Source organism: Oratosquilla oratoria, chromosome 2, assembly GCF_046742065.1.
Source record: "Oratosquilla oratoria isolate Oo_2021 chromosome 2, ASM4674206v1, whole genome shotgun sequence".
Lineage (NCBI taxonomy): Eukaryota > Metazoa > Arthropoda > Malacostraca > Stomatopoda > Squillidae > Oratosquilla > Oratosquilla oratoria.
The window spans coordinates 9,024,260-9,039,259 of NC_134778.1; the positions used below are offsets into that span (position 1 = coordinate 9,024,260).

A 15,000-nucleotide genomic window follows, 5' to 3' on the forward strand; every position below is an offset into this window, starting at 1 on the left:
GCTCTATTTTAGATAGATAAGAAATTATACCTCAAAATATGCTTCAAAAGTGGTCCTTTTTAAGATGATATGGTTTAACGTCACAAACTCACCCCTACCAGAAGGCTAGAACGGTCCCCCTCACAGAGGGCTTTGTAGCGTGAAATTTAATGAACCATAATACCCTTGGTTTAACTTCGCCGGTGGCAGGATTCGAACCGCCATCCCCTCGACCTTCGCCGCAAGTAACGACGCCCTAACCCGCTAAACCAGCGAGCTTCCAAGTAAGATAAATTGCACAAAAATTCAGCCTCCACGTGGTAATGTTTTCAAACATCCTAGATAAAAATTGATGTAATTCTTTACTCTTTCAGCTCAAAAAACATAGGAAAATGTACAGTAATGTATGGAAATATGAAGAAGTTGTTTTTAAGCAGGTCTGAATAACGGAGTAGTGTATAAAATTCCTTGCAAAGATGGTAACAAATTTTATATTGGACAAACAGGAAAAAACTTGGAAACAAGGATTTCCCAACATAATATAGTTTCAGGTCTGCCCAAGAAACCAATGCTTTGTTTCATCATAAATCATCAAATAACCATCATACTGATTGGTCTAAGGCTACAATCTTAGCAAAAACAACGAGTTTACCTGAGAGGAACCATGTTTAATCTCAGGCATTTTGATAGGAATGTAAATTTAAGCTATGGATATTTCAAACGTGGCAAATTATTAACCGGACTGATGATGAAAGGGTTTTCGCCAGATTAAATAAAATGTAGTCAGGTCAAAGTGGGGGAGGTAAGGTCACACCCCTTCCCATATGTGTAGTCTCCCCTCCCTCCCCCCTACTGTCCCCCCACACCCGCGTTCTTTCCTTACTTTTGTATTTAAACACTCTTGTATTTCCTTACTTTGTCTGAAAATGTAATACACGAAAGTACTTACTGCCTATAAGCTTTTCTTCCCCTGTGGTTATATTGCACATATACATATAATATACATATATATATATATATATATATATATATATATACACATATATATATATGTATATATATGTATATATATATATATATATGTGTGTGTGTGTGTGTGTGTGTGTGTGTGTGTGTGTGTGTGTGTGTGTGTGTGTGTGTGTGTTTGTGTGTGTGTGTGTGTGTGTGTGTGTGTGTGTGTGTGTGTGTGTCTGTGTGTGTGTGTGTGTGTGTGTGTGTGTGTGTGCGTGTGTGTGCATGTGATTCACCTTGGTCTTTGGAACACGTGTTGGACTCGTGATAGACAGCTATTTCCCTCCCGGAAGAGAGCTCAGAGCTCACATGACCAATCTATGGATAATGCTGTGACCTTGCACACACACACACCTCCAACTCTCCTCCCACGAGAGTTGGAGTAACACCCCGTAACGCAGCGATGCTGAAATTATTTCAGCCCTGAGTGTGTGTGTGTGTGTGTGTGTGTGTGTGTGTGTGTGTGTGTGTGTGTGTGTGTGTGTGTGTGTGTGTGTGTGTGTGTGTGTGTGTGTGTGTGTGTGTGTGTGTGTGTGTGTGTGTGTGTGTGTGTGTGTGTGAACTCAGAGGATAAGATTATGACTATTGTGGTTTTAACTCATTCTCCCTGGGGAATAAACATGATTGCTACACTGGGATTTACTATTCTTGTGTCAAGATCATTTCAACCGTTACACTAATCGTAACACACAAGAACAGCGTTTTAGTGATCCCGTAGTATACAACCCTGAGAATAAAACCCTTTTCTCTGCTTCCTTTGATACCTTCTGATGTAAGGCTCACAAAGCGTGGCCCCAAATGAGCGTGGTGACATAAGGTCTGAGTCTATATCACTTAGTTTTACAAACTAACTGTTTCCTACCTTCTTCCAAGGTGTCGGTAGCCCCCTGATTCCCTTCTTCCGGGGAGAGGTGATGTGACTGTTTTGAGCAGGTTTTGTATACGGCAGGAACTGCAGAATGTTTGTAGATCTAGGTTCATCGTCTCTATCTCAGAAGTAATCCAGCAACAACAACAACAACAACAACAACTACTACTACTACTACTACTACTACTACTACTACTACTACTACTACTACTACTACTACTACTACTACTACTACTACCTACCCAGCACGCTTAAATTCTAACTTTTTCTACATTAGTATATAACTTACTGTATTGTGCAAAAAATCTTGGGTAGTAAAATCTCATTTCTCCATCCATATAGGATATTAGTTCTATCAATAGTAACTCTTCATATTTCAATCATTGTTTTCTCTGCAAATATGGAAAAGAGTCTGCGTGTACCCTTGATTAATCCACTCAGTAGAAACTAGCTATTGTGAGGCATCCCTCAAAAAAAAGTAAAAAAAACTCTGATTAGTTTAGCAAATTCTAGTATTTTTTTCTAGTGTCTGGAATGTGTGATGCTGTTAAGTGTATTTATCTTACACCTTAGCTTCGTTTAGGTAAGAAAGGAAATAAATTTTATGAATCAAATAAATATATATTTTTTCAAATCAAAATAGTACATGAGCATTCAAGAGCTAGTGAAAAAAACGGGTCTGATGATGTCACAAAATGTGCGACACTCCCTCCGGGACCAGCCGGAGAGTTCTGGATGGTGGGTGGGGTGAGGATGAAGGACGGACAGAACTCTGGAAAGGGACGCTATTCTAAGCGATTCGGAAGGCTGTGAAGGTCTTGTAAGCCTCGTTGTCCAGGGCGTGTTCGTAGATCCTCATTCCGGGACCAGCCGGAGAGTTCTGGATGGTGGGTAGGGTGAGGATGAAGGAGCGACCGAACTCTGGAAAGGGACGCTATTCTAAGCGATGCGGAAGGCTGTGAAGGTCGTATAGGCCTCGTTGTCCAGGGCGTGTTCGTAGATCCTCCCTTGCTGAAGCTGTAGGTGAACATTGTCGAATCGATTCAGATACAAGACGGCTGAGTTAGAAGCCGCCTGGAAATCTTTGCTGCTTCCGTAAGCCGTTACACGGTACTCACCGTTGTGCATGATAGCCATGCTGTTGGAAAAAGAAAATAAGTGGAGTCATGCAATGGCGAATATATATATATATACAATGTATATACAAATATACATATAGAAATACAAATATACGTATAGAGATACAAATATACATATACAAATATACATATACAAATATACGAATATATATATATATACAATGTATATACAAATACAGGAGAAGGAAACCATGCCTCTATTGTCTTTAAATAGAGAAACATTTTTGTAAACATGGAAGCATAAAGGTTATGGAGTTTATAGAATAAGGTACTTCCCCTTATAGGAAGAAAGAATCTAATCCTGTGAAGAGACAATCATACATACATTCATATACCAAGGCTTTTTCCCCCTTACCAGGGAGGTAGCCAAAACGAAAAAGGCATAAAATCATTCCCACCCATTCCATCCCTGAATACACTTCACACCCCTCAAAAATAAAAAAGATATAATCATACCATCACGTAACACTTAGTCCCATCGCTGGAGAAAATATGTTTATCTCCTCTCTCTCTCTCTCTCTCTCTCTCTCTCTCTCTCTCTCTCTCTCTCTCTCTCTCTCTCTCTCTCTCTCTCTCTCTCTCTCTCTCTCTCTCTCTCTCTCTCTCTCTCTCTCTCTCTCTCTCTCTCTCTCTCTCTCTCTCTCTCTCTCTCTCTCTCTCTCTCTCTCTCTCTCTCTCTCTCTCTCTCTCTCTCTCTCTCTCTCTCTCTCTCTCTTGCATCCCCGCCTCCTCTACTTCGCAATCTCTCTCTATTCGAAATCTGAAATCAGGAAATCTCCAATATTTGAAAAGGAAAGCTTCAAGGTTCTGAAAACCCTGAATACAGTAAGAAGCGTTTTCTAACATTTTGGTAGATTTTATTTTTTTCAGAAGACGTTTTTGTTCCGAATACTGGAGGTTTCTAAATGTTTGGAGATTTCCAAGTACTGAGAGGGGACTATCTATATGACAACCGATCCGTGGTGGCGTGTTTTTAGCCACCTCACCCCCGAAAATAATGACAATAACTACTCCTTAACCCATTAAACTCCGATGACAAGATGTCTTGTCATTTGGTCAAATAAAACAAAAAATTATAAAACACCAAAATGTTTGATCCAACACCAGAAAAATATGACGTCAGTCCTCCTCGCTTCGCTCGCAAGCGAGCGAAGCGAGGAGGACTGATGACGTCATATTTTTCTGGTGTTGGATCAAACATTTTGGTGTTTTATAATTTTTTGTTTTATTTGACCAAATGACAAGACATCTTGTCATCGGAGTTTAATGGGTTAATGTCAAATGGTCCAGATAAGGACAGTCTCTACCACCAACCACCCGCCCACCTCTCCCGACTCTCTGCACTTTCCAAGGAGTGCCAAGCCTCTACCAATGACAATCTAGACCAGTCCTCGCGCGCGTGTGTGATTCCCCATGGTCTTGGATCACGTGCTGGACTCGTGATCGACAGCTATTCCCCTCCCGGAAGAGAGCTCAGAGCTCATATATGACCGATCAATGGGTAATGCTGTGGCCTTACACGCACACACACACTCCCAACTCCCCGGCCCACGAGAGTTGGAGTAACGACTCGCAGCGCAGCGATGCTGAAATTATTTCAGCCCTTAGCGGGATTCGAACCCGAACCGGTGTAGTGGCGGTCGGGAACTCTACCACTGCGCCACTGAGTCGTGTACAGTATGTGGGGCCCCTTACTTTATAAAGTTGAGATTATGAACGAGGAATAAACGCATTTCCGTTGCTTTTCTTGAGATTTCCAGACAAACATTCAGGCAGTCAGTCAAACAGATAGACAGGTGAAGACAGACAGACAGACAGACCGACAGACAGTGAGGAAAATTGGAGGAGACGGAGAAAGAGAAAATGTCATGTAAGAGTTTGATAAATACGACTTTTCATCATCATCCTCTTCATCACCCTCCTTGTCCTCTTCTTCCTCCTCCTCCTCCTCCTCCTCCTCCCCTGTTTCTTTAACCAGATACGTTCATTCCTCCTTCTGACACATGTACCAAACATTCTGCCGTGAGCTTCCATCAGCAAGGATTTACCGTGAGTTAGTCGTACATTTTCCACGACTTTTATCTGTGTTAGCGTTCTGAGCGCTTTCTTCTTTTTTCTAATTCTTTCCTCTAGTTACCATTAACCTTTTTTTTCTGTCTTTGTTCTCTCTAATTAATATTTGTATCCTGAGATTTTTTTCCTGATTACTACTTACGTTCTGTTGTTTTTATTTATTTATTTATTATTTATCTATTTATTTATTTATATATTTATATACTGTATCTATTTATATATTCATTTGTATTTATTTATTTATGTATATATCTATATACATATATGTTTATTTATATATATATTTATTTATATATTTGTTTATTTATTTATTTATCTATTTATTATTATTTTTCTTTCATATTAACCTTATTTTTCTGTCTTTCTTCCCTCTAATTAATATTTATTTCCTGAGATTTTTTCTGCTTCTTTCATTTGATTACTACTTATGTTTTGTTGTTGTTGTTTTTATTTTTATTTTTTTTCTTCCCTCTTGTATCTACTTACGTAAAGTCTTCTTCTTTGGTGGAAGTGGCGTGGAACAGAAAGAAATAGGCGCCATGGCAGGGAGCCGTGAAGTGTTGCCCCGTGGCGTCCCAGCCGCCAAGGTTGGTGACGACTTCCTGCAACACGAAAAAAGTATAAAGTGCATTCGATTCGCGCGTTTCTATAAAAGTTTAATGACGCCTGATTCACATCAGCAATCCATAAGCTACATCACTGTAGTATTTTTTTAATCGTATTTAGTTTTTTTATCTGTTAAGTAATAAAAACCATTTATATCCTTAGGTACAATATCGTAACGAATAGTTGGGGTCAGAGGGGGTACATGAGAAGGAATGTACAGTAGCAGAACAAAGTTTAGTTGTGTATAAATAAAAACTGATCAACCTTTGTTTTTTATGAAGATTTGTCTCCAAATTTATAGTGCTTGAGTGATGCATATGATATCTAAAGTACACAGGTGATTTTCCTACGTTAATATTCAATATACCATTTTATCATTTGTGTATTAAAGAAGAGCTTCGAGAACGCAGACGACAAGTCGTCCATGACGTCATAATCCTACGGCCAATGACAATTGAGTAATGTTAGCCAATCACATTTATTGCGGTGAATACCAGTCTCAGTAAAAGCAACAGCCCTTCTAAAGGAAATTTAAAAACAAAATTGGTCGAAACGCTGAACTATATTGACATATCATCGCAAATGACTGTTAGTTCCCCTAAATCAGTTTTAGTCGACCTACTGAAAATATTGTCCAGAACAGGCAAGTTATATTATATTGTTGTAATGTGTGATATCAGTTAAATAAATCTAGATTTCTTTTTTAACTAAATTTAAAAAAGTTATTTATGGTTAGCAAATGAGGAACGGAGAAAAAAGCTACACTAAGAAATAAATTAATTGGCCGATTAAACATTTTTAAGTAATTCAGTCCCAGGTAATGTAGCACAGACGACAGAGTACACCTACGTATTGAATATAAAAATGATTTAACGAATCTACACGGAAATTAAGGATACCAAATCTAAAAAAGAGTATTAAAATCTTAAAAGACTACATTATTAAAAACGTTTAGTTGTTTCAATTTGTTTAAAAATATTTCAAGAAAATGTCGACATACCATCCACCGATGTCGATCATTTGATTATGTTTATTGATTTTCCATAAACGGGTAAAGGCATATAAGGAATTATTAGCAAAGTTATTTTAGAAGCCGACAGAAAACATGCAAATAAGTAGACTAAATGAAAATGCATTGAATTGAAAATGGGGTGTATAACATTTTAAAACTTTTAAGGTATATACTGTCAGCATAACGAAAGGTAAAATCAAAATAAAATAAAAATATAAATATAAATAAAACTCTTTGATAGCAGTTAGACTTTATGCGCGAGCAAGTACCGTAGACTTTTGTTTGGATGCTGGGAGAGAATAGGACAGCGTAAAATGTTTATGTCATTATTACTCAAGTGTCCCATTATAAAAAGATATTAAGTCCACTACATGCCCATCCCATAAAAAATAAGAATATATGAAATTAATAACAATCAACAACTCTATATATTTTGAACCAAAACTCAAAACAAATTGATAGATTATTTGAAGGGAAAAATATTTGTCCAGCGTAAAACAGGTATCACCATTTTCCCAAACATTAAACAGAAAATATTCGAAGCATAATTGGTAACCGGTCACGTGGATAAACGTTGCACGAAACACAACTAGTTGAGTCGTTATCAAAACAAATGACGAGCTATCAGATCACGTCATGGCGTAGTTAAGCCTTAATTAGAAGCGCAGGGAAAGGTAAAAACAAGATCAACAAATTTTGTCAGTAATGACAACGACGACAATAATCCTAAGTTCGTATAGTTTATATTCTTATGGGATTTATGTCATTATTGGAACAACTCAGTATATCAATATTGCAAAATATAATACTAGTATAAAATGTAAATATACAAAACACAAGAAACAGTAAATATTACAAATCAAAATAGAAAAAGCTCGAAAAAATAATCCAAAAAACTACAAACACTGATGATAGTCAAAATTTCTGCATCATTGTAGAATGAATAAAATCCTTTCAGAAAATGAAAAAACTCATTTAACCAGAAACATAAGTCCGCATGCCATTATATCAACAAATTAATATTGCTAAATTTGATATATACAAAAACTAGTTATAAATGCTATGCAAACATTGGCCAACCAAACTATATGCAAGTTTCCACCAAACGCAACCAAGCTGCGTTTTTGGAAATTGTATTGCCACCTTTTTTTTTTTTTTTTTTTTTTTTTTTTTTTTTTTTTTTTTTTTTTTTTTTTTTTTTTTTTTTTTTTTTTTTTTTTTTTTTTTTTTTTTTTTTTTTACAATATGCAAAACAGTGTGTATACGCACCGCAAATCCAATATGCGCAGGAGCCACCAACGAATCATTATTCGCTCGTCGTACTGTAAATCCAGCGTTGCATGGTCTGAAATAAATTATATAAATAAATAACAAAGAAGTAAATAAATAAAATTAATAAATAATAGAAATGAATGGTGAATTTTAATAAACAAGTAAGTATATAAATAAACAGAATGATAGATAAATAAAGAATGAAAGGAAGAAAGAAATTAAATAAATAAATAAAATAAATTATTACTAAATAACAAGCAATAAATTTCAAACCATATCAAAACTATATATACATAATACATCTTCCGTTACTGTTCCCATAGCGCAAATTTGGTATAAAAAAATTAGAAAAATTATCATATAAAGAAATATTAAATATAGAAGAGCAGAAACTATATTTGCAGTTCTGCTATATCATGTGTCCTGTTCAGGTGTTCACAATGATACATCATATAGTATTACTATATTTGCTATATTACTTGTCAATCATACATCTTCGCAGTGATGTTGAAAATTTGTCCGTCTTTGTCTTACTATGATAATAAGAAAAAAGTAGTATAGGAACAAGAACAAGAACAAGAAGATGATGTTGTGAAGAGGATAAAAACGATGAAGAAGAAGAAGATGAAGATAAAGAAGACGAAGAGAAAGATGAAGGAAGAGTCAAAGACAAAGACGATAACAAAGAAGAAGAAAGAATAGAAGAAGATGTGGAAGAAGAGGAAAGGAGGAAATGTGTGTGTGTGTGTGTGTGTGTGTGTGTGTGTGTGTGTGTGTGTGTGTGTGTGTGTGTGTGTGTGTGTGTGTGTGTGTGTGTGTGTGTGTGTGTGTGTGTGTGTGTGTGTGTGTGTGTGTGTGTGTGTGTGTGTGTGTGTGTGTGTGTGTGTGTGTGTGTGTGTGTGTGTGTGTGTTTACGTTTTTTTTATTCACCATGGTCTTGGGATCACCTGTTGACTCGTGATCGACAGCTATTTCCCTCCCGGAGGACAGCTCAGAGCTCGTATATGACTGATCTATGGGTAATGCTGTGACCTTACACGTACACACATACCCAACTCCCCGCCCACGAGAGCTGGAGTAGCAATCCGCAGGGCAGCGATACTGAAATTATTTCAGCCCTTGGCGGGATTCGAGCCCGGACCTCCGTAGTGGCACCCGGGAACTCTACCAACTGTATGTGTGTGCGTGTGTGTATATGTGTGTGTGTGTGTGTGTGTGTGTGTGTGTGTGTGTGTGTGTGTGTGTGTGTGTGTGTGTGTGTGTGTGTGTGTGTGTGTGTGTGTGTGTGTGTGTGTGTGTGTGTGTGTGTGTGTGTGTGTGTGTGTGTGTGTGTGTGTGTGTGTGTGTGTGTGTGTGTGTGTGTACGTGTATCTGTGCTTGTGCGTGCGTATGTATACATCATCTGAACTTTATACATCAGCTTATAGCACTACTTACTTTTTCTTAGGCAACAGTTTGATAATTCGACATTTTTCTGGATAATGCAATGTGGCATTAGATAATTGTCAACTCGAGGTTATATATAAGAATATAAACACTGGTAAATTATAGACCATAGATAACTATTACTACTTTTTTGCGTTGCTGCAAAAAAGAATGGATCTTGATACCAGATATCAATATCCTATGAAATTCTTTGGCTGTGTTTTACTATTCTAATATTCTATTCCAAAGTGAAAGAAATTACCATTCGACGAAATTATCAAAAAAATTCAAAAGTTTTGACATTACGGATGTCTTTGGTTTAGTTGTATTATAAGACAAAGGTGAAAATGATCTCTGTTTAATTCTGTATGCTCCGTCAAATTCAATTCGTCCCACCTTAAGAATCAAATCCTCTATAAGTTAGAATATGACACAGAATCTTAAATGAATCTAGCTGAATTCTCATGAATTAGATATTATCAACGGAAAAAAACTACATATTCACTACAATTACCAAAATGAGTGAAAACTGTTTAACCCACAGACAGCGGTGATTGTTTTAATGTTTCTTTTCTACCTCCAAATAACCATATTCCTTTGAGGAAAGATTATCTATCAAGTATGATGTAGACCACTTTCATACAACCTGTAGTCTATCTACTTCCTGATGGCTCAACAGAGTATCATAAGAAGGACCATTCTCCAAAAACTAGTAGAAAAGCTTATTCTTAGCGTTTTACTGGTTCCCAGGCGAATCAGCAACAGCAATGCATAAGTATGGAATAGATGCTAGGAATCTTTGATATCGAATAACCCACGGCACTGGTTTCTAGACCGTGGGCAGGGTGCAATATCCAAACTCCCCTCCCTCTCCCCTCCTATCCCCCTCCCCCCCCCTCCCCTCCTCTCCTCTCCTCTCCTGTCCTCTTCTCCTCCCTCTCTCCTCTTCTCCCCCCCTTTCTCTCCTCCCCTCCTCTCCTCCCTTCCCTACTCCTATCCTTCCTTTTAGTTGTTTACTTGGGAAAGCATAACTCAGAGATAGATCTCACTGTGCTTAGAATTCAAAATGAGTTTTTCTAAAAAAAAAAAAAAAAAAAAAAATAGATAAACAAAAAAAATACAATTTAAATATTTTATATTATATTTTTGTAACAATAGCATCACACTCGTGCCCAAATTCAAAAACTGTTAACTTGTCTGTAAATCAAAACAAGTTTATTTCCCAACAAATGGAAATGCCCAAAATAATTTTCAATCCTACATTTTCTATTGTGATACTGCTCAATTTAATATAAAACACACCAATCCCATTTTACTGCCAATAGAACCTAACTGTAGATAACGGGATTTCCAGCACAATAATGAAGTGGAAGACTTTCATAAATCCTTTATGGAATACACTGTTTTCGGTCGCCGTAAGATTACCTTCACAGTGGGTTCGAATCCTACATGCGTCTGTCATAAAAATGATCAGATTAATGTCGCTGTCATTAGCGAATTTCTCTCATCTTTTATGGAAGTTTATAGACATTTGCGTTCTAGATCCATCGGTATTCGTATGGCATGGCAACGACTTCCGTACACATAAGAACATAAGAACATAAGAATAAAGGAGACTGCAAAAGACCATAAGGCCTACACTAGGCAGCTCCGTATCCATCACCACCTGTCATCCCCATCCATAAAGTTGTCTAATCGTTTTTTAAAACAACTGATAGTTTCAGCGCTTACTACATGGTTACTAAGTTTATTCCATTCATCGACCACCCTATTAGTAAACCAATTCTTGCCTGGGAAACTCAACAATGCCTCTTGCCAACTGTGAAAGACGTTGAGCATTCGCATTGTTCCGATCTTATTGTTCTTTACGTCAGTCAAGGAAAGATGGTTCAAGTATAACTTCCGCGGGGAATTATTCACTTCGGCAGTCTCTCTTTTTTTTCAACTTATTTTATTTATCTAATATTTCTAGGTTGCACTCTTTAGACATAACTAAAAGTCTTATGTACTCCATGATAAACTTTTTTTTCAGTGAGAGGTTGAAAAAGATATGACCGTCTATCAATCTATTTGTATACATCAACTCTTCCTCCTTGTTTGGAAGTAAACCAACCAACACATCCGACTCCCGTCCATCTACCACCTATTTTATTTTTATTTATTTATTTATATATTTATTTATTTATTTATCTATTCATTTATTTATTTTTTTATTTATTTTACCATCTGAGAGATTATCGAGGCAGATTTTGTTCTAAAAATATGCATTATTCTGATGCATCCCCCCACACTTCTAAAAGACCCATCAGGACCAGAGTTGGAGAATCGCTTGTCTAGAGGTTTTCTTAGGGCCAAAGATAATACATATATTCAATTCAACGATCAATTGAAAGCCCCTTCAGCTTAAGGCAAAAACTAATATGTGTTTATATATATATATATATATATATATATATATATATATATATATATATATATGCAGAGTCCACTAGGAAAAGGAAAAACACACGTAGTCCGAGCGCTTTCGTGATATATTCACATTATCAAGGAGTACAGAAAGATGAGAACAAAAAATGGAGATACAGAGTATAAGTAGGACAAGAGAGACATTTACCCTCCTCTCCGAAGCCTGAAAGCTCAGGTTGGGCCACTCGGTGAGGTCGTGGAAACATATTACTATTACATTAACTTTTAAAATATGTACTATTTATATTACTGACAATATATGGATCTAATTTATATAATCCTAAACTATTATTGATGAGTTGGTCATAATTGCATTTGATAATTCCAGACTCTATGATATTTCTTTCTGTTATATTCTTACATTGTATAATTTTTGAAGCATTTTTCCAGTCAATAGGATGGTCAAATTCACAAACATGTTTAAAAAATGCACTAGATTCTTGGCCCTTTTTTATGCTGTTTTTATGCTGTTTAATCCTAACCTCTAATTCTTTTCCTGTTTGACCTACATAATATTTGTCACATTTACTACAAGGTATTTTATATACACAGCCTGTAGAATTGTCAGGGGAATTCTTTATGAGAAGATTTTTTAGAGTTGTGTTGTTCTTGAAGGCTACATTTACATTGAAATTTTTAAGAATATTAGGAATCTCTATAAGATTTTCATTAAAAGGAAGTACAAGTAAATTCTTTTTCTCAAACTTTTGTTTTGGTTCCCCTTTGTAAAATGTCCTTTTTGCTTTTTTGAAACATTTGTCCAAAAAGAATTTGGGATATCTCAACTGTGTTCCGATGTCATAAATTTTTTATACATGTTTGTGAATTTGACCATCCTATTGACTGGAAAAATGCTTCAAAAATTATACAATGTAAGAATATAACAGAAAGAAATATCATAGAGTCTGGAATTATCAAATGCAATTATGACCAACTCATCAATAATAGTTTAGGATTATATAAATTAGATCCATATATTGTCAGTAATATAAATAGTACATATTTTAAAAGTTAATGTAATAGTAATATGTTTCCACGACCTCACCGAGTGGCCCAACCTGAGCTTTCAGGCTTCGGAGAGGAGGGTAAATGTCTCTCTTGTCCTACTTATACTCTGTATCTCCATTTTTTGTTCTCATCTTTCTGTACTCCTTGATAATGTGAATATATCACGAAAGCGCTCGGACTACGTGTGTTTTTCCTTTTCCTAGTGGACTCTGCATATTTGTGATTCGCGTGTGACTTGTGAAATTTGTGCATAATGGAAACCACGAGCCTCTTCAACAATTTTCGTCTGAACTACCCTGGACTGTTCCCCTTCGCTACTAAATTTTCTTCTTCTCTCTTGAAAGCCCATAAACTCAAGTTGCGGTTGAAGTTTATGAAAATGTGCTACAACGAACAAGTGATTCCGAAATCTATTTTACCAAATAGATTTTTTAAACTTTCTGATAAACCGTTTGATGAATTCCAACGTCTTATCCTCAAAAAACACATTGAAATAACTAACATTGAAGTAAAAGAAGCATTTAATGTGTTAAGTGAAAAGAAAAGTGCTTTTATGAATACTGTACCTGATAATTGGAAAACCTTATTACTTGACAATATATACAACAAACTAAGAATTGAATGTTCAAAAACTGAAACTAAGTTAAACAAAAAATTGAAAAGCTTGATTGATAATAGTGATTGGAACATGCATGCCAACCCAGACTTTGTGATTAATCTATCCAATAAAGTTCTAAACGGTAATGAAAAGGCCGCACTAGGTTATGGTTTGAAGTCTGCAACAACAAAACAAGGAATAGAAAGTGTAGAAATCACTAAATCTTTTTGTAATTTAGATAAATTTGGTGATCTAACAGTAGAAGACTTAAATATTTGCAAAGGAATAATATATGGTGCAATGGCAAAAAATAGTAATGCTAATTGTCCTTTAAGATTCGAAAATACTTTTAAAGAACTCAAAAAAGACCAAGACATTCATATCACTAAAGCAGACAAATCGAATACTTTAATCATAATGAACAAAACTGATTATCTAGAAAAAATGAAAGAAATTCTCATGGATACCGAGACATATTGTGAGCTTAATAAAAATCCGTTGGACTTGGTGAACAGCTCTTTTAATAAGAAAATTAAGAGTATATTTAAGAAAGACGACAATTTAATTAAGAAATTTATGTCCATTTCACCAAATTTACCTTATATGTATGGATTAATCAAAGTACACAAAGAAAACAACCCTGTTAGACCAATTATAAGTTCAATAGGATCAGCAGCATACAAACTGTCCAAATGGCTGGTGACTCTATTGAACCCAATCGTAGGAAAAATATCAAAAGCAAATGTCAAAAACAATATTGATCTTATTGATAAATTGAATAGACTTGAGATAGATTATGATTTTAAAATGATCAGCTATGATGTTACCTCGTTATTCACTCGAGTTCCAATTGATGACCTGCTTGAATTTCTAACGGAAGAATTACCACACCACAATCTTCCTTATGATACTAAAACCATTATTGACCTTATTGAGATGTGTATCAAAGACAGTAAATTTGAGTTTAATGGAAAATTTTATAAACAGAAATTTGGGATGGCGATGGGAAATCCCCTATCAGCCGTTCTGAGCAACATCTACATGGAATTTTTTGAGACCAAGCTTTTAGCAAACATACTTCCCAAGAAGGTCAAATGGTTTCGGTATGTCGACGACATTCTCTGTATTTGGCCTAACAATGAAAATGTTGATACCTTTGTTACTAAATTAAACCAATTGGTCCCTTCTATAAAATTCACTATAGAAATTGAAAAAGACTCATGCATTTCTTTCTTAGATTGTAACATTCACAGATGCAATAAGAAATTTAGATATAGTATTCACCGAAAACCAACCAATGTCAACGCGTATATACATTACTATTCAGCCCACCATAATAGAATTAAACAGTCAGCATTTTCATCCATGTTCCTTCGTGGCCTGCGCATCTGCAGCCCAGAATTTGTGGATGACGAAATGAACAAAATTTATGACATCGGAACACAGTTGAGATATCCCAAATTCTTTTTGGACAAATGTTTCAAAAAAGCAAAAAGGACATTTTACAAAGGGGAACCAAAACAAAAGTTTGAGAAAAAGAATT

At 35.8% G+C, this 15,000-nt stretch overlaps 1 protein-coding gene across 1 annotated transcript in view; it reads right to left on the minus strand.

Annotated features, from left to right (window-relative positions):
* Positions 1 to 2,550: 2,550 nt before the first annotated feature.
* Positions 2,551 to 15,000, minus strand: part of LOC143033584 (cerebellin-2-like) — a 29,506-nt gene continuing 17,056 nt past the window's right edge. The window contains exons 3-5 of the mRNA XM_076199078.1: positions 7,958 to 8,033; positions 5,557 to 5,672; positions 2,551 to 2,996 (exon numbers count right to left, since the gene is read on the minus strand). Coding sequence (XP_076055193.1) covers positions 2,798 to 2,996; positions 5,557 to 5,672; positions 7,958 to 8,033 — 391 coding nt within the window. The 3' untranslated portion in view covers positions 2,551 to 2,797. The remainder of the gene's footprint in view (positions 2,997 to 5,556; positions 5,673 to 7,957; positions 8,034 to 15,000) is intronic.